This window comes from Tupaia chinensis, unplaced genomic scaffold, assembly GCF_000334495.1.
Source record: "Tupaia chinensis unplaced genomic scaffold, TupChi_1.0 Scaffold000362_1, whole genome shotgun sequence".
In the NCBI taxonomy this organism is placed as follows: Eukaryota; Metazoa; Chordata; class Mammalia; order Scandentia; family Tupaiidae; genus Tupaia; species Tupaia belangeri.
The window spans coordinates 6,816,364-6,840,940 of NW_006159859.1; the positions used below are offsets into that span (position 1 = coordinate 6,816,364).

General features: G+C 37.8%; 1 protein-coding gene across 1 annotated transcript in view; it reads left to right on the forward strand.

Annotated features, from left to right (window-relative positions):
- FAT4 (FAT atypical cadherin 4) overlaps positions 1-24,577 on the forward strand; it is a 177,520-nt gene that overhangs the window by 73,636 nt on the left and 79,307 nt on the right. The window contains exons 3-5 of the mRNA XM_006153139.2: positions 16,113-16,244; positions 21,879-22,140; positions 23,626-23,976. Of these exons, the coding sequence (XP_006153201.1) occupies positions 16,113-16,244; positions 21,879-22,140; positions 23,626-23,976 (745 nt within the window). The remainder of the gene's footprint in view (positions 1-16,112; positions 16,245-21,878; positions 22,141-23,625; positions 23,977-24,577) is intronic.

Here is a 24,577-nt window from a genome sequence, read left to right on the forward strand (position 1 = left end):
AGCCACTAGGTCCGGGACTTGAACCATTGAATTGTGGTCTGCCATGTGGGAGCCCAGCACTCCTATCCACCATGTTACCTGCAAACCCCACTATTGCTGTATTTTAAAAAACTGCATTTCTAACTATAAACTCCATGCTTTTATGGAGTATATGTTCAGAGAATTAGGGGTGAGTAAAGATAATACCTACTAAAAAGATGTAAATTGAAAGAGGTAAACTTTAGCTATTGAGAACACGATTGACACATGTAGTAAGGGCAAAAGTTAAGACGTTTTTGAACCAATGAAGAGTTTATGTTGAGGTTTTAATAAGGAAGTACTTTTAAAAAGAGGGACCTTTATAATAGAATACATACAGGTATTTTTAGCTGTCTAAGGGAAATCTGATGTGAAAATGTGTATAATGCATTTTTATATATAATAATAGAATATTAATTTTTGTCAGTAAAAATGTGTTGACAATGCATAATTATCTCTTAATATTAGTTTTACAATAATAAATATCATCAAAAGTATACTTTATTCCTTTATTAAAACTGCTCTCTGATTTGCTAAAAAAAAGAAAAAGTAACTACAAGGTTTCGCATAGCTAAATATCCCACTTGAGAAAAGCATAGATTTCCTGTAAAATTTCTTAACATTAGCAGACTGAGACATCTATTAGTCTAGACAGGAGGGCTATAACATTTCTTTTGTCTTTTATATTAATTTTGGCAGATTTGAAGTGCTTGTGAAAGTAAATCCTCTACCCTAATACATTTTAATTTTTGTGTATTTACCAGGTATTTAAAAAATGCTGTCATTTCTTAATTATGCAGAAAGAAAGAAACTAATTAATTATAGAAGGCATGATAGAGTTATTCTTTTTGATAATCATGGTTTGTTGTACCTTACTTGATGTAGATTTCAACTTTGTATTAACTTGTAATTAAACTATTACAGAAACATTCCAATGCCAAAAAGCTAGTGTTCGCAGTGAAATAGTATTTCTAAATGACTAACGTAAGCTTGCAAGGCTGGGAGCCCACATTCGTAGTGCTAATTACAGTTGTACTAGGACTTTAAAGTTAGAGGTAGTTGTTTAAAAGACACCAAGAAATATAAGCATAATTGAAGAGCTAAAATAGAACAGCATGGCTATAAGTCAAAACTATGCCTTTTGTATGAAGTAATTGAAACTTCTTCAAAGGAGAGGATTGTTGTGCACCGGTGAAATAAGACAGAGGGATTATTTTGACGTTGCAGTCATTTCCCCTGGCTTCACGTACTAGAGGACTCTGGCACTAGAAAACCACTGAAGATGGAACCTATGTTCTTGGGGTGGCTGCCTTGCCACCTATTGTATTTGCACCATCTATTGTAGTGATCTCCATTTTTCATTGTTTTCTACTCTTACGAAAGACCATCTGGGGCCAGCCAATGGAGTGGTGGTTAAGGCACTGGGTCCCGTATGGCAAGACTGCATGATTCGCGTCCCAGATCTGGGGGCTTGAAAAATACTCCAGATGTGTGTGCACGTGTGCCCAAAATCCTGAGAGGAGAATGGAGGAGCAGAGATTATGGTATAGTCCTCCTTCCTGGAGGGTACTTTCTCTCTCTCTGTCCAGCAAGAGCATGCACTCTACAGCAAATTTTTTCTAGAAGTTTTGCCATAGGTAGTGTGCACTCGGAGAGAGAGAGAGAGAGAGAGAGAGAGATTGAGACTGTGAGAAGGAAAGTGAGAAATCACCTCCTGGGGGAATGGCCACAGGGCAATCTCTTCTCTCCATTCACCTCTAGGGATCTTGGGCATGCACGCACATGGGTCCAGCGTGATTTTCAAGCCACCAAGTCTGGGACTCAAACCATGGTGGGTCATGTGGGAGTTCCAGTGACATAACCACTACACCATCTGCTGTCCACCCCACCCCACAGCAAATTTTAAAAAACGATAAAGCCATCTGATTGACAGCCCAGCCTATGATTTGTCCTGCTTGGGTAACTTTTAGATTGTGGGAGGTGAAAGGGAAGTTGATGTATCTTGTTTTCAGTTGCCCTTTCTAACAGATAGAGATATAGATATGTTAAATGAGAACAGGAAGTTCCTTAGGGTAGGGAAATTTCTTTCTAGGTTCAGAATAATAAGATGGGGACCAGCAGTTAGCATAATGGCTATGTCACTGGACTCCCATGTAGTCAACCATGGTTCGCGTCCCAGACCTGGTGGCTTAAACTCACGTCGGGCACGTGTGTGTATGTGTGCCCAAGATCTCAAGAGGAGAGTGGAGGAGAAGGGATTGTGGCATGGCCATCCCCCCTGGGGGGTGATTTCTTGCTTTCTGTCTCTCTTTCTGGCAAGCGCACACACCCTGTAACAAAAACTTCTCAAAAAAAAAAAAAAGAAAAAGAAGAAGAATAAAATTACTTTGCATACATAGCATACTACAGATCAGTATATGTTAACTTTTTTCTCTTCTTTATGACTGTTAGTTTAAAGAGAACAGTCATTTTCATTTAGAACAGGAAAATTAAAATATTCAGCTAATCAACCCATTGTTTTATCTTATATACCTATTGCTATTGCCACAATAATGCCACAATTTCTCAAAGGCATACCACAATACACATTTTTCTCATGCATCTCTGGGTCACTACTGTCTGGATGCAGTAGGTTTCATTGTCTCTGCTCCAGGCTACAAATCTCTCAACTGGATTCCCCTCTTGAGTATCTGGTTATTCCTTTTAGAACTTGTAAGCGAGCAGGAATACAATGTTCTAGTGCCCATGTCAGAGGTTTGAGAGAACAAGTACACATGGCATATTCATAAATATTCCATAGTCCAAAGCAAGCATAATGGACAAGCCCCAAAGTCAGAAGGTAGGGAGAGACCTTAGTGGGAGCGACTGCAAAGACGCTACTAGGAAGGCAGGAAAAATTGGAGCTATTGTATCTACCACAGCTTATACCTTTAATATGAAAAAAAAAATGACTTTTCTGTTTTTCAGCAGTCTTCATAGAAGTCTTCTCTACTTCATAATACCCAGCATCTATTGGGCCAAAAAGAAAAAAGACAATTCGTAGAATATTTTTGGGTGTTTCATACTAACTTTTCCTTTGATAAATATCTACCCCGTTCAGATGAACATGGTTTGAAAAGTTTGGTGCAGAACGCTTTTGCAGGGTGTTTGTTTGGAAGAGTAGTATAACAATTTCCGTAAGTTTCATGTGCAACCGCACATATTTTAACTTGATCTTTTATTCTGCATTTACTTTTGGGCATCCTTAAGAATCTGTTAAAATGCAAAAATTATGCAGTATTGATTTCAGGAAAAGTTGAAGTGGTTACACATGATTGCCTTTGCCTTAAAAGGAATCCTTATTTGGTTCTAATTTGAACAATATTGAAAACACAACAAAACTAGCTTTTTATTATGTCACCACACATTTAGTGAGTTATGGAAAGCATTTTGTTTCAAGAGTCAAGTTAACTATGTCTTACCCACACTTATAGCCATTTCTGTCATTTCTGACTGCTCTCCAAGCCTGCCTGTTACTCATACATACTCCTCTCATGGTAAGAAATGCATTAAAATCCCAGGAACATATGTTGTTAACCGCTAGAAGAGTTTAAGTGGTGAGAGATTAATGTAATTGCTTTTGTTTGAGAAACATAATGGGTCACAATTACATACATGTAGCTTATGTGAAAAATAGGTTTTTTTAGAGAGATTTTTGCTATAGAACTCATGTGCTCATCAGAGAGACAGAGACAGAGAAACAGAAAGTAAGAAATCACCCAGAGGGGATGGCTATGCCACAATCCTTTCTCCTCCACTCTCCTCTCGGGATTTTGAGCATGTATGCACACGTGCTCGGCATGAGTTTCAAGCCTCCAGGTCGGGGACTCAACTTATGGTCAATCATGTGGGAGTCCAGCAACGTAACCATTACACCATCTGCTGGTCACGAAATATGTTGTTTCAAAATTCATGATGTTTCATTTTACTTTGCTTTTAAGTATAAAACTAAAAAGAATTTCTTATAAAATGTACATGTTTTCTTTATTTTGTCTAATATTCCAGAATACTTGGATTAGAACAGTACATTCTTGTATGAATTAAACACACAAGTATCTATCTATGAAACTTTATTGAAATTAAAGGTAGAAAGTTTGAAATGACACAATGCTCATTAATTTAAACTCTCATAAAGGAGGAATATTCTGGTTCCCAAATTAAATTAAATCAAACATTTTCATTATACCATATCTTTTCTAAGGTGTTTTCTACAAAAAATATAGTACAATTGTGTTTAGTATATATAAAAATAACATTTAAGTGACCAATTTCTAGTAAGATGCAATGATTATTCTTTTTTTTTCTTTTAGTTCTAAAGCAAAAGTATACCTAAATTCACAGATTTACTTTATGATGGTCCCTGAAACTTCCATAAAGACTGGGCCTACAACAGACTTGTATTTTTATTTTTGGAGAGGTTTTTGCTATAGGGTGTGTGCACTCAGCAGAAGGACAGAGAGAGACAGAGAGACAGAAAATGAGAAATCACCCCCAAGCAGGGATGGCTACACCACAACCCCTTCTCCTCCATTCTCCTCTTGGGATCTTGGGCATGCACGCACATGCATCTGGTGTGAGTTTAAGCCACTGGGTCTGGGACTTGAACCACATCAACTACATGAGAGTCTAGCAACATAGCCATTATGGCAACTATTGGTCCCCAGACTTGTTCTCTGAAGAAACTGTAGTTTATTTATACAGGTTGTAGTGGCCCTATTGGTTTTCCCTAATAGGTCTTTTCTCAAAAGCTACATTTTTCTCTACTTTCTTTAAGATTGCAGTTGCAAAATTTCAGTTAAACCTTCAGACGAGATAGTATACTCTTCTCAAAGCCACCACAGACTTTTTCAAGTGAGGTAGGTTATACATTATACATAAATAAATACCTGAAAGCATTGTTTGTAGAGTAAGACCAGACCTAGCATACCTCCATAGTCCAAACGTTACCTTCTTGACATTTAGGGCATGTGAATGTAAACTGTTCTTTGTTAAGGCTTTCTCATAACTAAAATATGAGTCACTTGCAAACCATAATAGATTTTTGGCTCTGTTACATGATGAAGTGTTTTGGATGTAGTGAAACATTTCACCCAGACTCATGGCAGTAGAATTCCCAGTGGTCACCCAAAATAGGAAAAGACATGAAGAACCCAATGAAAGAAAGTATGCAGGCCTTGGCACCGTCCTTTCATGGTAATTCAGTTCTCCATTATTGTTAAGAAATGGAAGTACTTAGAGCTTAAATCCATAAGCCACCGGTCCCAGTCAGTGTTAGATTTTCTCTTACCTAATGACTAAAGTTTACTCTATCTTTGAACATTTAAATAGGACTCCCATATATGTTCTACCACATGAAATGACGTGGTTAGTCAGTCTACAAAAAGACCCTAATACAAAATATCAAAACATCTGCAGAAATTTAATAGGTCTTTGGCTATGTAATCTCTGTACACATAGGCCTGGACACTAATGTACCAGTAAAGTTTTGCTATGAGAGCATATGTAGCATACAAAATGTGTCAATCCCATTGAATTAGAGCATCATGTAGTACTTCGCTTCATTTGAAGAGCGCCTGTGAGGACTTTGCTATATATTTAAATCTAGTTATTTCTTTGAAGGCATGGTCCTGATATTTCCTTCCTGATGTCTTTGCTTAATAAATGCTGGTCTCTTGAGTTGCGTGTTCAAGGTCAAGTTGCAGAGAGTTCCTTTGCTCACACCACCCTGATGCAGTGACTGAGCTGACCCCAGCACCAACTGCTCACTGCATTGTGGACAGACTCACTCCACACTCCAGACTCCTCTGAGGCAGGAAAGGTGGAGTTTCCCTTTGGAGTTGGCCAAAGGAAGTGACAGCTCCAGCATGATGGTGGTACTGATTCTGGAGCTGGCTTCTGTTTGGTTCATTTGTTTTCAACTTCAACACCTCACTTGTGCCTTCATTCAGAAAGTTAAGTGGTAGGTTTCCAGCATCTCGTTTTGCTCTGTAGTGATAAAAATTGTCCCGAGTGTAAGACTAGACTATTTCTTCACTGAAAGCATCATTTAGCAAGGTGTTCTTGGGGTGACATCAAAATGGCCTATTCAGGGTAATACACATTTGAGCTCAGTTGTTTTTCAGGTTTAGTCATGCCTTTCATGATGTTTAATGCAGCAGCTTCTGAAGTAGTAAGGTACAGTGCTTAGAATCTTATTTTTCAATCTCCCACATGGGAGATCTGTACAAAACATATACAAGATGTATTTCAGAGTCTATTTTAAGCCATTATTATGAGTATGAAGTCATTGAATTATCATAAAATATAATTTCATGTCAGAAAATTATATGTAATGGCATGAAGGGCATACAAGAACTAGGAAATCAACAAGTTTAAATTGCTTGTGATGTTGTTGGGATAGATACAACATTAATTAATACACTCTTTAGAGACCATTAACATGGCTGTCTTACTATTATATTTGCCAAACATGATATTTATAAAAAATATAAATAACCAGGACTGTCTTTAAAAAACAAAATATCCCTAAAGAAAACATGCTAGGCATGACTAGGTTGTAAGAATAAACTTTTTATTCTCAAAATCTCTGAATCTAGAAGTCACTAATTTGAGTAGGAAAATGGTATTTTAGTAGCAAATGATCTTTGCTAATCTATAAGGAGATTTGCAATATCAATCTAGGTACATACATTTATTTAAGAAATTAGAGCTACAGAATATTATTATTCAAATAAAAACCTTTTTGGTAAAATTGTTCATTTTAAAGGTATATTTAAATGAGACCTTGATGACCTTATCTTAATATATTTAAGGGCAACACTTACCAACACTGAGCATTAGTTTTGGTGCAAGGCTTTGTCACAACTTATGTGGCCTAGGTGACAGTATTATGTGAGAAATATAATTTGAGAGTGTCACTTTTACAAAAATAAAAAGTCAGTTGATTAAGGAATAAGTAAGTGTACTACTAAACAAAACAAAGAATCAGGTACTTCTGTTTGACTCATCTTGTCTTACCATTTTATAGTTTGTATTTTCCGTCTATCCCATCAAGTATTTAGATTTTAGTCATTTCTGAGAATAAATATGTATGAGTGTTAACCTCTTTTTTTGGAGGGAGAGGATTTTTGCTATAGGGTGTGTGTGCTCCCAGAAACACAGAGAGACAGAGAGACAGAAAGCGAGAAATCCCCCCCCCCCCCAGAGGAATGGCCACACCTCAATCCCTTCTCCTCCATTCTCCTCTTGGGATTTTGGGCATGCATGCAAATGCACCCGGTGTGAGTTTAAGCCACCAGGTCCAGAGCTCGAACTGTGGTCAACTACATGGGAGTCCAGCAACATAACCATTATGCCATCTGCTGGTCCTAAATGTTGAACCATTTAAGAGAAAAAAGTTTCTTGTGTACATTTTTAAAGCAATAATCTTCAGTTATATCAATGAAGAGTTGGTTTAACTACAGTTTCTTTATTGATGATCTATAACTTTGACCTTTCTGCTGAATGATTAAAAACCTGCAAGTAGCATTGATGAGACAAACCGTCACTGATTATCACCCCTTCATGTAAATATGAAAGTATTTTAAAGTGATCAAGTATGTGGATGAAATAATACTTATGGAGTGACCCATCAAATGTTGATTTTCTCAAAAATAATTTTGTTGATGACTTCACACCTTTTATATGAAAGACCATTATCTTTCTGCAGGAGTAGGGGTATGTGGTCTTTGGCCCTTTTTTTGGGGGGGGGGGTTTGCTAGAGGGCGCGTGCGCTCGCCAGACAGACAGAAACAGAGAGATAGAAAGCAAGAAATCACCCCCCAAGGGGGATGGCCACGCTGCAATTCCTTCTCCTCCATTCTCCTCTTGGGATCTTGGGCACGCACGCACACACGCCCGGCGTGAGTTTAAGCCGCCGGGTCCGGGACGCGAATGGCGGTTGACTACATGGGAGTCCAGAGACATAGCCATTATGCTAACTGCTGGTCCCTTGGGCACTCTCTGGAAGGCTCTGGAAAATTCAACAGGCTAGAGTTAAAGGCCTAACATTGTTTTTCATAGATAAATCACTTGACATTTCAATACTTTGGTTTCGAATCTCTATAAATTAAAGGAGATGGACTTGATGATATTTAAGATTCCTTAAAAAAACTACTAATAATTTGACTTGCAAATGAATAGCTTTCTGAACTTGTATTCTAAATCCTACAATCTCCCAAAAGAAAAAAATATATAGATAGCTCGTCATCCTTATTATGGAGAACCATTTTATTAATATAGAAGTTGCAGGAAGGTTGTGAATTAAAAACAGATTTTAGACTTTTTTTTCATCCTGATTCATTATGAACCATTTTATTTAACTTGCAGAGGGATTACAAATTGGAAAATATGTTTGTAATTGTGGTTGAAGTGGTGACCATTATGCAATTATCAGCTTATTAACTGGAGATTGAGCTCATAATGAACCTTGCAATATCTTAAACTGGAATACAATGTGTTATATTCATGATATTGATTTATTTATTTTATTTTTATTTTAAAATGTTTATTCATGGTAGAATATGTCCATATGCACCAGAGAGAGAGAGAGAGAATGGTAGAGACGGAGAGAGAAATGAGCACTTTCCACAGGATCCGGTTACACCACCATCCCCTTCCTCTAGCCCATGGGATTTAGGGCACTTACAAATGTACCTGGTGTAAATAATAGCAGTTTAAATCAGCAAAATACCATGTTGTATAGTTACATCTACAGGCTGCAATATTAGGAAAGTCATGATGCATTTTTGCATAGAGAAATACTTCATGACTTTCCCACTGACCCAATAGTTTAATAATTACTTTTTTATACATTTTTTGTTTTAGGTTTTTGCCTTGGGGTGCATTTGCTTGCTAGAGAGGGGCAGAGAGACAGTGAGAGGGAATATGAGACATCACCTTCCAGTGGGGATGTCCATGCTGCAGTCCTTTCTCCATTCTTCTCCTGGACTTTGGGCACACATGCACGCATGCCCGACATGATTTTTTCAAGCCACCAGGTTCAGGGCTAGAACTGTGGTCAGCCAGGTGGTAGTCCAGTGCCTCAACCACTGCAGCACCTAGTGGCCCCAACAATTGCTTTTTCTTTTTTAGTTTATACATTTCAGAACACTCTCAAGAGAGTCTCACATGAAGCTCTTCCCCCACCCTTTCCAGCCAGCAGCCATGATCACAGACACTTGTGCATGGTATATAGAGGTCAGCCTGGGAGTTGAGTCCCCACCTTCCATGTGGCTTCCAGTGTCGCAGAATGTTGTGCTCAGCCACATCACTACGTTTAGGCCAACACCTGCTCATTCTCATATAATGAGTGCTCATTGATCATGTACTTCTGGGCTACTCTGTTCACTGAAAAAAATAATACCCCAAGCTATATTGTTCTTGATGAGGTATAAACGAACAAAAGTATACTGCATACAAAAGAAAAAAATGTAAAAGGGAAAACATCGTATTTCATCATAGCATCTACTACCACAGTAATTTTGTTTGTTTTCAAATAATCATTTGAATTCTCAGCAAGCTGAATACTTCTTCATCTAAAGAAGTTTTAGTAATAATATTTAATGCCATATTTTTCATTTACCTTTTATCTTTATAAAACTACCAAAAGACAGACCAGTTATGATCTGAGTGGAGATTAACTTGATTCATCTCAGTCATGTTTTTGGGTCTCTAACAATTCCATCCACCAGAGTTTCATTACCAGGGAATTAGGTACCTCAGCCAAGAAAGTCATTATTCTAAATGTCCCTGAATGGTAACAAGGGTGATAGAAGTGAATAGTATTTGTGGTGTAACCATTAGCTACAGCTGACCTATTTCTTATCTTTAAGGCAACCACCATGCCACCAACTTCCCTTCTTGTAATTGTAGCAGGTGAAACCACATATGTGCTTAAGGGCCAAATATCTAAGCACATGGGTCAACATTTGATAGGCACGCATAAAATATGCAAGTTCCTTATCTTAACAGAGTAGTATTTCTTTCATTATTAAAGGTCAGTTTTCACAAACTTCCAGAATTGATACCATGAAAACGCCTCCTGGACTTCGAATATGGGACCGGCTGGAAGTTTTTCTTTAAAACACAGCCACTCATCAGGAGAAGATGAGTAGATGAGTTCAAAACGTGTGTGTGTGTGTGTGTGTGTGTGTGTGTTTTCAAAATGAACATTCAAATACGATTATTTTCCAGTGTGAAAAAAGGTGTAATTGTAACATGATGAGGAATGTAAAACACTAGAGGGACAATGCAAACACTAAAAGCTTACCCATGCAGATGTTGTACTTAGTTTGTGTTTTAAAGATTGGATGTGTTTTACAACATATACTTTCTATTTCTTACAAATAGTTTATGTTTGCACGCCAGAGGGCATGTGTGTGTCAAAGAGAAAGAAAGTGTCCCCTACTAGGACCCGAACACCCAGTATCCTTCTTTCCTCATTCTTCCTTCAGGATCCTGGGCACTCACACACATGCCTGGCATATTTGTCAAGCCATGAGGGTCAGTATTAAAACTGTGGTTGGTCATATGGGATCTGGCTCCTTCCACTTAGCACTTATTTATTTATTTATTTATTATCATTATTATTATTATTACATTTAATCACTGTATATTATTAAAGTACCTGAAGTGAGTTTTCCCATAATGAATACACTATGTATTAGTCCAGTCAAAATTATTACCATAGACATTATCAATAGCAGGTCATTTTAGCATTTAACCATTGCACTGCAGGGCCAGCTCTCCAGTAGATTATATTAAGTTCTCGGAATTTTAAAATAAACCACTATGACCCTTTTCTATATTTTTGAAGTGATCCAATTTTTACAGAAAGGGGTCTTTCTAAAAAATACATCTTAATAATTATGTTCAAAAATCTTCTCTAAACTTCTAATGATGTCTACGCTTTATACGATATTGCAAAACAAATCATACCATATCTTAGTCCAAAGAGAGCATACAAAATATTGATGTCAGAGTCAAGACAGTGAACAAAACAGGTGTTAGGGGACCAGCAGTTAGTGTAATGGCTATGTCGCTGCAGTCCCATGTAGTCGACCACGGTTCGAGACCTGGACTGGGTGGCTTAAAGTCACGCTGGGCGCGTGTGTGTGTGTGCCCAAGATCCTGAGAGGAGAATGGAAGAGAGGGGATTGCAACGTGGCCATCCCCCCCCCCACCCTGGGGGTGATTTCTCGCTTTCTATTTCTCTGTCTCTCTTTCTGTCTTTCTGGCCAGTGCACTTGCCCTGTGGCAAAAACTTCTCAAAAAAAAAAAAAAAAAGCTAGTGTTAGGATCTGGAATCATCTGGAGAAATGGGAATTGCCAATGGCAACACATAAAACAGTTTGAATGATTATCTTTCCTGTGTCTTTCCTGTGAGAGACAGACATATGCCAATAATGGGGCTGGCTTCATGGCCTGGTGGTTGAGGGAGCCAAATGCTACATGGCTGACCACACAGTTCAAATCATGGCTTCAGTGGCTTGAAAAACATGCTATGCACATGTACAAATCCCCACAGGCTGGAACAATGGAAGAGAATGGACTGTGACCTGATCATGCCCACTGAGCAGTGCTTTCTTCCACTCCCTCTTTTTGACTCTCTGTTTCTCTCTCTCTGTCAAGGACATACCCCTCTGCAAAAGAAAAAAAAAAGGTGGGAAAAAAAGATGTCAGTAATGTATTTTCCCAGGGATTACTGTAAATGTTCTTGCTTCTATTAACATAGTCCACCTATTCCCTGCAATAAATGTTGACTTGTCTTACTTTCTTTTGTATTTTTAGTGACTAACACATGCCTTTTGCCTAATAGATTATAAAATGTTGAGTGATTAAATGTTGGAATCAGTGACCACAACCATAGCAACTGAGTCTATGATCTTGCAATTTTCAGTAGGTAGAAATATGGCACCAGGAATTAAGGACAAATAAAGGATTGCAGGATCACATTTTCTTTTGTTAATGAGTTCAAATTTCCTCTCCTAGATAATATAGACCCAGGCTATGGGCAACATTTAGAGAAGCCTTGCTGAAAGCTTTTCAGGAACATCTGAGGAATTATAGAGGGGAAGGAGTAGAGCATGAAAAGAAAACACCCAGATATTCAAGAAATGGAATATGAAGTTATTAACTTTTTGATTAGAATGATGATACCAATTTGGGGAAAAACGATAGCCTGACTTATCAAACTTGGCACTTGTCAGACTACAATGATGAGAGGTTCTGGATCTGTGTTTACAACTGTTGATCATAGATTCACTCAGAAACTTTTGAGTTCAATAATATTTAGCTAAATTAATTCCCTATAATAAAAGAAACACTTTCCCATTCCTGAAATGATTAGAGTTGGCCAAAATCTCATAGAGCATACAAGATCTAAGACTTCTAGAGCTGTCCCTAGTGGTCACCTAGTCTGGTTTTGATTCTAGACAGGAATAATGTGCACATCAATGGAATTATGTAACTGTGACACATTTCAAAATATAATTCATTGTGTTTATTGAACATACGCACACACATGAAAGAGACAGGTTTACATAGTCGTAAAGAAAACTATGGCTGACTAGCTCTGTGACACTGAGTAGTTACTTACCTCTAGACGTTCATGAACTCTTCCTCAAATAGGAAGATAAAAGGTCTTACCTTATAGCGCTCTTGGGAAGATTTTACATGTTTTGAATCATCAGAAGTCATGATACATTTCATATAGAAAAACAAAGAAAAATATGTCACGACTATTCCGATGACCCAATATGTATGTATGTGTGTATGTGCAGGTTTGTACATATATTTATAATTCAAAACAACGTCTGGCTCATGTGCTAATTATTTTGATATAACCATTAATATATAGAAGGGGTATTCTTAACTCATACATTTACCGTTTGTAGTGAGAAATATTTTTGGTAGGCCCAGTGAACTTTTAGTGTGTGGTACCATTTCCAGATGTTTGCCCTTTTAAAGGTTTCTTTTGTTTGTTCCATGAGCAATAGACAGAGAGAGACAGCGACAGAGAGGTAGAGCCAGCCAGCACTATACTATCCACCCCCAGACCTCAACCAGCATGGATCATTTCTTTTCTTTCTTTTTTTTTTTTTTTGAGAGGTTTTTGCTATAGAGCACATGCACTCTCTAGAAAGAAAGAGAGACAGCAAGTGATAAATCATGCCCCCAGGGGGGATGGCTATGCTGCAATCCCTTCTTCTCCATTCTCCTCGGGATCTTGGGCATGCATGCACACACACCTGGCATGAGTCTAAGCTAACGGGTCCGGGAGTCGAACCACAGTTGACTACATGGGAATTCAGTGACATAGCCATTACACTAACTGGTGGTCCCAGCATGGATCATTTCTAAGGGAGACCTCTGGACTTGAACTAGGAAACCCCCTATTTAAGATTACCTCACAGGGTGTTAAATTTTACTGCTGTTGCACCATCATCTGGTCCAATCCTGACATACCTTTATTGTCATATTTAACTGGTACTAGTCTGGATTCTCCTTACTTTATTTTAATGTTCTTCCCTGCATGGATACACTCACATGCTGTACATTTACACACATGCACTCACATAGACTTATATAAAAAAATGCACATTCTCCCACAAATACATTTATAAAATCACACACACACACACACACACACACATGATTGACATATTGGTTTCCAAATAGACCAAGTCATAAAATTACATATGAAAGATAATTAAGAAGTTTTAAAGACTTCTATTAAAGCTAAAAAACAGAGTTAAATTATGAGGCATGCATATGCGATATATATTATTCATTTACTTTTTCCTGTGTTTTAAGACAATCTATCCATATATAAAAATTTTCACATATATAACATAGAAACATTTACTAAGGTCTAAAGAACATTAATGACTCTATTCTTAGCCATCAGATAAGATTTCTCAATCATTTATTCTCAAGTCAGCAGCCTTCATCTTTTTAGTTTGTTTTATGCTTCTTTGTTATGTGTGTGTGTGAGAGAGAGAGAGACAGACCCCCACACCAGCATCTTCATGTGGCAATCCACCCCTAGTCTTGGCTAGCCTGGATCGCACACCTGCTGAGCATGTAGAAGGAGGTTCCAGGTTGTGAACCCAGGACCCTCCACGTGGTCCAGTTGAATTACCTCTGGGTCACCACCTGGCTCTGGCAGCCTTGTGAAATACAAATATGTATGTATGCATGTATGGATTGGAAAGCTCCTCTTGTATGAAAGCTTGGTACACATTCTGTATTATCCACCTGATTGTGTTCATGGACTGTGCACTATGGGACCTGGGCTTCTGATTTATTATTAAATAAGTATTATTAAATCCTTTTTCTCAAAGCCTCTCTTCAGCTCTAAAGAACTTGGAGGTCTGTCATGACAGCTTGAAAACCAAGATCTGGACTTTTTACAGGACACTTTTCTCTGTGCCAGGAATTGCACTGAACACGTTACCTATGTCATTAAACACAAATCCTCAAAAAATAGTCTGAGACACGTATTTTTATCCTGATTTTTAAGATGAACCGAAGCTAAGAGACATTAAATGCCCAAGTTCATCCAGCTAAGAAGTGGCAGACCAGGAATCCAAACTCCATTCTCTCTCTCTAATTCTAAAACCCTGTAAGAAGTTGAACATGCTTCTTACAGGCCACCGTTGTAGCTATTGTGGATGGTGTCTTCAAAGAGGGAGTGCAGGACATGGAGGTTGCTAGCCAAATCAGTAGAGGCAGATTTCAAACTGTTGAGCTTGACTGTTGTAACCATTCCCTAGACCACTGTAGGTCATTCACTGGATAAAAAACACTCCTACTCAAAAGTGTCACTAGAACTGTAATAGTTATTAATATTTAGTAATTGATTGTATACTATTTTCTGGGTTTTCTCTTTATCAATTGCTTGTCTACTTACCTGTCTACTCTCCTACATGTTTTTCACTCGTTTCTTGTCAGAGAATAATGACAATACTACCTATTTTTCTTCCCTCTTTCCCCACTCTCCCTCTCCCCGGAAAAGGAGAAACCAGCATTTTCTTTTTTCAATCTTCACTGTCCTCATCCTCATCACTCTTGGATCTGATAGAGTTTATAGCATAATATAAAAGATGAACTTAATCCCATGAGAAAAATGTCCAGGTTGTATCCTAGTTCAATGGATGAGTGAGTTTTTCTCCATAACTTAATTTTGTGATCCAATTGGGAAGCATTGGTTTTATTAGTAGCTGGCTTCCCTTTTCTTATCAGAGTTTCAGCTTTTAACACCTAGCTCAAAAGAGAAAACACATGGTTTGAAGTTATTATTTACACTTCACAAATCCTTTCTTTTAAATATTTTTTCTTAGGTAGGAAAACAAACAAATCACTCTGGCTAAGATCTTGCAAACAAAGCTGTTAATATTTGCAGCCTGTATAAACATGACATCCAAAAGGAATGATCATTTAGTTTAATCGCAAACCAGGAGCGCTGATAGGAGTGGAAATAGAAGGAGATGTGTGTATTTTTCTTCCTCCAAAGATTGAGGGTTGACTTTAAAGAGGAAAATTCTGAGTGTCTCTTAAAACAGCACAGGAACTTTTTTATTTCCCCCCACACATTACTTGCCAGTATGTAAACATTTCAGGAAGACATTTTAAACCATCTCATCTGAGTGTCAGTGGCCATTTAATGGCTGAATGATAGATGGCCCCAAGTCTTGGCAGTTCTTCACTGGGCAGCAATCTGGGCATTAAAATGACAGGTGATCAGTGAACTTTTTTTTTTCCTTAAGGCAATCCCCATGGCAACTGTTTAAAATCAGTTACTTTCAACAAGTCAAATTTTACTTTGACTTTATGTTTTCCTGTAAAGATGTCTCACCACCCTCCCTAGGGGTATTTCCTGTTTGGATTTCATATGCAAAGGCTCTGATTCATTTGGATAGGCCTAGTTGCCTGAATTCTTTCTATGCATTTTAATTGGTATCTTGCAGATGTGTGGGCATTTATTCATGTGCTATTGCTTTCTCTCCCTGTAGGTAGAAATAACACTTCAGGATATCAATGACAACCCACCAGTATTTCCAACGGATATGCTGGATCTCACTGTGGAGGAAAACATTGGCGATGGCTCTAAGATTATGCAGCTGACAGCCATGGATGCTGATGAGGTAGCTCAGAACACGTTTCTGAATTTTTGAAACCTACTATTGCAGTGATGTATGAAATTTCTAACATACGAGGGTGCTTCGAAATTTTTTTTGGAAAAATGGAAATAAAAAATGAGTTTATTTTGGAGCAAAGTTTTTGAAATCCATGAATACTTTTTTCGTAAGAAATATTTTTCATGAGCTATTTGAAGACACCTTATAGGATGACAACTTTCATTGCCCAGCGATTGAAGATAAACACTGTGTACTCCTTTCTAAAGAACGGAGTAATTTAAATTTCTTTTTTAAAGTGTATTTATTCCATGGAATAGTGAGACAGAGAAGGAGAGAGGTACTTCTAACTGGGTCCCCATGCCATAATCCACTCCTAGTCTCAGTTGGCCTAGATTGTGGGCATGCCCAGTGTGCTCAGAGAGGTCCCAGGATGTGAATCCTGGATCTTTCCTACATGGGTCCAGTAGTGTTAGCACTTCACTACCCCCTGGCCCCTTGAACATTAATTCCTAAAATATGATATGAGAATTTAAGACGTAGACTATCAAGAGGTAATTTTCCCTTGACCAGCAATTCACGATTCAATTGCTTGCTGCTTGTATTTTGGATTTCTTAGCCAAAATTTTAAAATTTTCTCAAATAACAAAAATATCTAGACAGCTCTATTTTTATGCCTTTATCATTCCAACTTACTGCCTTATAGTGCTAAGGATTGATTTTAAGTATAATTGTAAATTGCAAATAATCTAAAATTACACAATTTAAAGGTTACATTACAATTTTTTCATTTAAATTGCATATGTTGTATATATACATATATTTAAAACAAAACATATAGTTCATTAACATTCTTACATATTTTAAGAATATTACCTATGCATGCTAATGATTTTTAATTTTTTTAATAAACAGAAATTTTATGCTCAGTGATGAATTTGAAATTTGGGGGTACAGTTTAGATGACTATCTTCTATATTTATATTTTAACTTAGCTATATAATCATCATTTTTCAGTGACATGGAAACTTACATAATTTGTAATTTATATATTATCCCATTAAAAGAAAATTCACGGCATATTTCCCGCTTCTTCCTCAGTAAAGAGTTTAATTAATGATCCTGAGTTGAGGACAGAGGAATACCTTCCCAGACACCAGCATCCCCTATCCTCTCTCTTGTAATCCAAATTAACATAGAACAGGGATTTTAATTTTACTTTCACCTAAACTCCAGAAACATCTGAAAATGTGCGTTTTAGCCCTTGAGTGAGATCTTCACAAAACGATTTGTTTAACCTTTAAAAGGCAAATAAGTAAATAGATTAATTTTCACAGCCAATATAGAAATGTAGTAACCAGTCGTTTGTAGATTTCGCCAGAATCTATCTAGTGAAACGGAACAGGATAGGTGCAGCCTCTGTGGCACAGCTGGTGGCATGCTCAACTGCTGAGCTGGAAGCCACGTTCTGACCACTGTTGAAGTCCCTGGCCCAGTCAACCTTCAAATATGCTGAGCACATGTGTGCATGCCCAAGGTCCTGGTGGGCAAGTATCGGAGGAAGAGCAGGCATCATGACAGAATCTTCTGGAGGATACCTCTCTTTCTCTCTTTCTCATACATGAACATCCTCTCTATTGTGAATGAAAAATAAAAAAAAAATAAGAGGGACCAGCAGATGGCATAATAGTTACATGGCTGGAACTCCCATGTAGTCAACCACAGTTCCAGTCCTGGACCTAGTGGCTTAACACTCATGCCAGGCGCATATGCGTGCCTGCCCAAAATCCCAAGAGGAGAATCGGGGACAAGGGATTTCGGCATGACCATCCCCTCTGGGGGAAGCGGGGATGGATTATTTCTTGCTTTCTGTCCTCTGGGGAGTGCATGTACCCTATAGCAAAAATCTGTCTCTAAAAAGAAAGAGAGAGAGATGGGGCCTGCCTGGGACCAGTGGTTTTGGTAGCTGGAGCCCATATGACTGACAGTGCTATTGAAGTGAAAAATCACACCAGACACATGTATGTGTGTTTCCAAAATCTCAGGAGGAGAAGGCATTGCAGTGTGCCCATTCCTTCTGGGGGTGATTTCTCATTTTCCCTCTCACTGTCTCCTCTCCGGTGAACACAACCATCCTATGGGAATAACCTTAAAAAGAAAAAGAAAAAGAAACCCCACCAGTATATGCATGTGTGCCCCAAATTCCAAGAAAAGAATGGAGGAGAAGGGATTGCAGCATGGCCATCCCCCCCGGGGGGGTGATTTCTCACTTTCTGTCTCTCTATCTCTCTCTGTCTCTTTGGCGAGCTCACGTGCCCTATAGCAAAAAAGCTCTCAAAAAAAAAAAGATAATACTGAATGTAAAATGATTATATCTACAATATGTGAAAAGCACCTTTGGGATAAGACAGGGTGGGGATTTAAGGGATAGAAAAGTAGAAGGTTCTAAAGCGGGACTAGACAAGGAAAATAAAGGGAGGGTTGTCAGCAATTCAGGAGGCGAGAGGGCTGCTGACAGCGTGCGCAGAGTGTCACTTCCTATAAATTCACTTCATACTGTGTGTGTGTGTGTACACGTGCATGCGCATACAAGGGCCAGAGAGGATAGAAGTTAAGTAGGTACACTTCCAGCCTTAAAGAAAAGAGGTACTTTTATTTTATTTATTTATTTATTTAGGTGTTTAAATTTGCTGCTTGCTGGGGAGAGACAGGGAGAAAGAGAGTGAAAGTGAGAAAGCATCTCCCATGGAGCATGGTCATGCGACAGTCCCTTCTGCTCCATTTATCCCTCCTTTCAGACTTGGAGTGTTTTTCAACCCTCTGGGTCCAGAACTTGAACTGCAGTCAGCCATGTGGGGTCCAGCTGCCTTAACCCCCACGTCACCAGCTGGCCCAAGATGGACATGTGTATAAAACTTTCTTAAGACCACTGTTTTTTAAAGATGAAGCACATCAGGTGTTTTTCCTAACTATAAGCATTTTCTCTTGAATTTTCAAATAGTGTTTTAATAATTCCTGAGTATTTCAGCTCTTAGCACAAATTGGCATTTCTTTGGCTTATGTCAAACAGAATGGGTAACCAGGTTTCCTATGGCCTTGAGAATGCTTGGCTGTTTCCTTTTTCTTAGTAGTTTACCAGAAATTATTATTGAGGCTTTAAATAAACCTTTACTCTATTTTCTACTCTATTCTCAGTTCCCTAACTCTTAGTTGAATTTGGAAAAATAAATAAATGATAGTGTTTTATCTCTTACCAAACCATGGTTCTGTAGTCTTTCTTCATTTCAATATTGAGCTCAATATTGAAATGTAGGGGGTTTCTGTTACTTTCCAACTAGCCTTAAGTTGTCATATGACTATCCAGTGAGTTGATTTAGAAAGATTGGTAGAATTACTTAAATCACTAAGATAATGTCATCCATCAGCAGATTTTGAGTTGATACATATTGTTATTATTCATACACATTTCCTTAATTTCCTAACTAACATATCAGTTCAGTGCGTTAGAGAAACTCTTATAGGCATTAGATGATAAAGCCTGGGTACGAGAATTACAATTTTAAAAATCAACAAATAAGAGTAAACTCAATTTAAGTATTATTTGAAATGGGTTAGATCTAGATAAACATCTTTTGGAAGCAACTGACTTTGTCAGTCTTTGTTCCCATTCATTCATTCATTCATTTATTCTAGAGGGCATGCGCACTTACCAGAGAGAGACAGAGTGTAAGAAGAAAAAACATCTTCCTTCCCCATCATCAGGATGGTCATGCTGCAATCTCTTCTCCTCCATCTTTTCCTCCTTTGCGGATTTTGGGTATACACACACACCACATGCACCTGGTTTGTTTCTCAAGCCACAGGGTCTGGGACTAGAACTGCTTGATTAGCCATGTGGGATCCAGCTGCTTCAACCAACAGGCTGAGAAGCTGGCCTGCTCCTTTTTTCATAAATAGATTATTTTTTAATTGCCAGAGGGTGCGTGCACCACCAGAGTTAGCAGGGACAATCCCCCAATGGGGCTTGATCACACTACAACCCCTTCTCCACCATTTTTTCATCCATTGAGATTTGGGGCATGCAAACACACATGCTCTGGGTGTTTTTCAAGCCACTGGGGCTGAGATTTGAACTGAGGGTGGCCATGTGGGTCTGTTCCCTTAAACATAGAAAGCAAGAAATCACTCCCAGGGGGATGGCCATGCTCCAATCTCTCCTCCACTCTCCACTCGGGATTTTGGGCATCATGCACATGAACCCAGTGTGAATTTTAAGTCACCAAGTCCAGGATTCAAACCACAGTTGACTGTGTGAGAGTCCAGTGATGTAACCATTATGCCATCTGCTGATCCCAATATTTGTTTTTGAAAATACCACTTTAGGTTATAAAAAATGTATCTGCAACTTACAGCTATTGACTTTTAGAATTCCTTCCATGGGCTTTGTTTTCTCTCTGGCTCATAGGAGGCTAGAATATTTTTAACCAGCATTATTTCCACGGCATAGAAACTTGATATTTATTTCTTGTTTTGTTGCTGATATGACATATTTAGGATATTAAAAAAATAGACTTTTCAAAAGACCTAATTGAGTCATTATTCTTGGCCAGACGTTTTCAGACATTCACTAGTACTATTAATTTGCTACATCAGCTGATTCTGAATGCAGCCAAAGTTGTTTCATTAACATAGTCTTATATCTTTGCTTTAGGAATATAGTTAATAATTGTAGTCACTTTTTTGATAAGACATTTTTAAATATCTACTACTTCTGTAATAACTTTAAACATGTTTTGTTTCTTTACTTTTTCCTAATTTCTTGGTAGTTGTTTTAGTAGGTCAGAATTGAATGTAGCTAATTTCATTCCTAGGCTACATCGCTATAATAGAATTTCTAGTAAAATAGAACAAAAAGTATAGAATATTATCAGATTAGAAGTGTACAGTTCCTTTTTCAAAAGAATTACTTATTTAATCTTATTTATCATTATTTAATTTGCCCAGAAAGAGACAGAAAGACAGGGAAAGTGAGAAAGCAAGCCACTGGTTCCAGGACTCGAACCATGGTTGGCCACATGGGAGTTGAGCATCCTAACCACCATGCTGCCTGCTAGCCCAGAAGTCTAAAATTCTTATTAAATGTTTTTGTTAAAGGATTATATTACAATAAATATGTTAGCTATTCCACGAACACCTGTATGTACAAGGTAAATACTTATAAACTCAGCTGTTTTATTATTAAATTAAAGCATGCTTTGAGGTGTTTGCTTTGCTAAATTTTAAAGTTGGCTTGGGAATACAGTGCAGAAAGTTAACAAATGCCATTAAACAAACTTTGAAAGAGGGAATATTTTTACCTTAGACTGTTAGAAATCATCTCCACTTACTCACTTACCTATTTATTTATTATTTATTTGTGTCTTTTTAAAATTTCTTTCATCAGTGTTTTGTAATTTTCAGTGTCCAAATCTTTTACCTATGTAGTTAAGTTTATCTTCTATTATCCCTGGAAATCTTGTAATAGCATATGAAATTAAAGCCAAAAAGCCTCACTTTGGCCAATCCGTGTTCAAAGGAAATAGAAGGCTGAATATTCTCACTGTTCTATTTCCAGCAGTTCAGATATCTGGTCTCTTTTTTCAGGGTGCAAATGCTCTAGTCACATATACTATCATTAGTGGAGCTGACGATAGTTTCCGCATTGACCCTGAATCCGGAGACCTAATAGCTACCAAGAGGTTGGACAGGGAACGTCGTTCCAAGTATTCGTTGCTGGTTCGTGCTGATGATGGTCTTCAGTCTTCTGACATGAGAATTAATATCACCGTCAGTGATGTGAACGACCACACACCCAAGTTCTCTAGACCTGTGTACTCTTTCGACATCCCAGAAGATACAACCCCTGGTAGGTGATGGGTCCTTTCTTATATTTTGCAGGGATCACTTTTGACTACCATTATATGTTTTCACTGCTCCTAATTAATAACTAATTTTTACCATGTGCTATTTGTTATAAAAATACTAGGTTGTGAGCAAAGTCATGATGTATTTTTCCATGTTTTTCTATACAAAAATGTGTCATGACTTTCCCAATGACACAGTACTTTCTATTTATCATCTATCTATCTATCTATCTATCTATCTATCTATCTATCTATCATCTATCCATCCACACATCCATATTATTAGATTTTTTAGTCTTTTAATTAATCCTATTTGGTACAATTCCCAAGAAACTTGATAGATTTTTGAGAGTGAATGGGGTTAGCCATTTATCTGATTACTGATTATAGATATTTCTGTTTTTGAAAGTATTTGTGACATGAGTTGTTAATTTTTTCTGGAAGCCACAGTTTTGATCCTTTTTATCCACTTTAAAAATGTCTAATGCACTAACGCTGCTGTGTCAGGGAAGGGCAAAGCAAAGTGCTTATAAAACAGAGCTTGCTGGTTCTAACACTTACCAGTTCTGCGATCCAGGGCAAATTAACGTATTTCTCTTTTAACTCTTTCTTCTGAAAAACAAGACAAACAAACAACAACAACAACTAAAAACAATTCCTATTAGAATTAGGGCACAGACTAATTTATATAAAAAAAAGTGAGTTTGGTTACGTGGATTTAGGGATTATCAGACAGTCAATAAATGTTACTGGAATCTCTATCTTAAATTATAATTTCACCTTTTCAGATATAGGCTATGATTGTTGAACCCAAGTATTCAACATCCATGTTCCTGGAGCGTGTGTATCCTTATTTCCGTTGTTAGAAATTCTTACCTAAAATTGAAATTTTATGCTGAATTACGTTCAGAATGAGTTTGCATGACGAGGCCTATATTTTGGAAACGCCATTTAGTAGTTACACAGAACCATTTTGAGCGGTTTTCCCTTCAGTCCCCAATCAAATTCTCCTGTCCTCCTGCGATTCGCATCCCATCATTTTGGCCTGAATTATTGCAGGGACCACCTAAACTGGAGACTGTTCTTCCCACTTGCTCCTCTCTGTCATCACTCCCAAATCCCTCACACTAGCAGTGGGCTCCAAAATATGTTCTCTGAAACCATCAAAAAAATTTATGAATCAATAGTGCAAAATGGAAAAAGAGTATTAAACCAGGACTAATTCCTCAGAACATTCGCTCTATAAACAGGATTCACTGGTGACCTAATATATACTATTCCACCTGTTTTGTTGACACTATGGAAAAGTTGGTGTAAGTATTAATGTAGACATCTCCAGAATGTTATGTGCACTATATTTTCCTGGTCCTTTTCTAGTTACCACATTTTCCTGTACAAATACATATTTGTGGTGTCCTTGTCTATATTCCCTGAGTAATGCCCTATGTTCCATTAATTTGAGACCATTAATATATTCTTTTCAATAGGTTCTTTGGTCGCAGCAATTTTAGCTACAGATGATGACTCCGGTGTGAATGGAGAAATTACATATATTGTGAATGAAGATGATGAAGATGGCATCTTTTTCCTGAATCCAGTTACTGGAGTCTTTAATTTAACTCGAGTCTTAGATTACGAAGCCCAGCAATATTATATCCTCACTGTTCGAGCAGAAGATGGCGGGGGCCAATTTACTACCATCAGAGTTTATTTCAACATACTAGACGTAAACGATAACCCACCTGTTTTTAGCTTGAATTCATATAGCACATCTTTAATGGAAAATCTACCTCTGGGATCTACTGTCCTTGTGTTTAATGTTACTGATGCGGATGATGGTATGTATTTCATTTGCTGTACTTTTTAACCTCGTTAATATGCCATTTCTGTTATGACTATATTAAATTACGTTTATTTACTGTGTTTAGCTGGCACATGATTGCATTCTGTGGCTATATGTCTAAGGCTAAGTAGCAGAATTATAATTCACTGAAGAGGATTTAAAAATTAAGTACCTTATCAGTTACATTTTTATTTATAACAGTTACTAAGCGGGCATTGTATTGCTTTATAAGCTTTGTCCTTTATCCCTCAAATGTGCAGCACTGTTGCAATTTTTTTTTTTTTGAGTGTTTTTTTTGCTATAGGGCGCATGCGCTCGCCAGAGAGATAGAAAGCGAGAAATCACCCCCCAGGGGGGATGGCCACACCGCAATCCCTTCTCCTCCATTCTCCTCTCAGGATCTTGGGCATGCATGCACACGTGCCCGGCGTGAGTTTTAAGCCACCAGGTCCAGGACACGAACTGTGGTCGACTAGATGGGAGTCCGGTGACATATCCATTACGCTAACTGCTGGTCCCCTCACTGTTGCAATTTAGTAATGCAGAAGTTATAAGACAATTTTGGGGGTAGATTTTGGTTAGAGAAATAAAAGTAT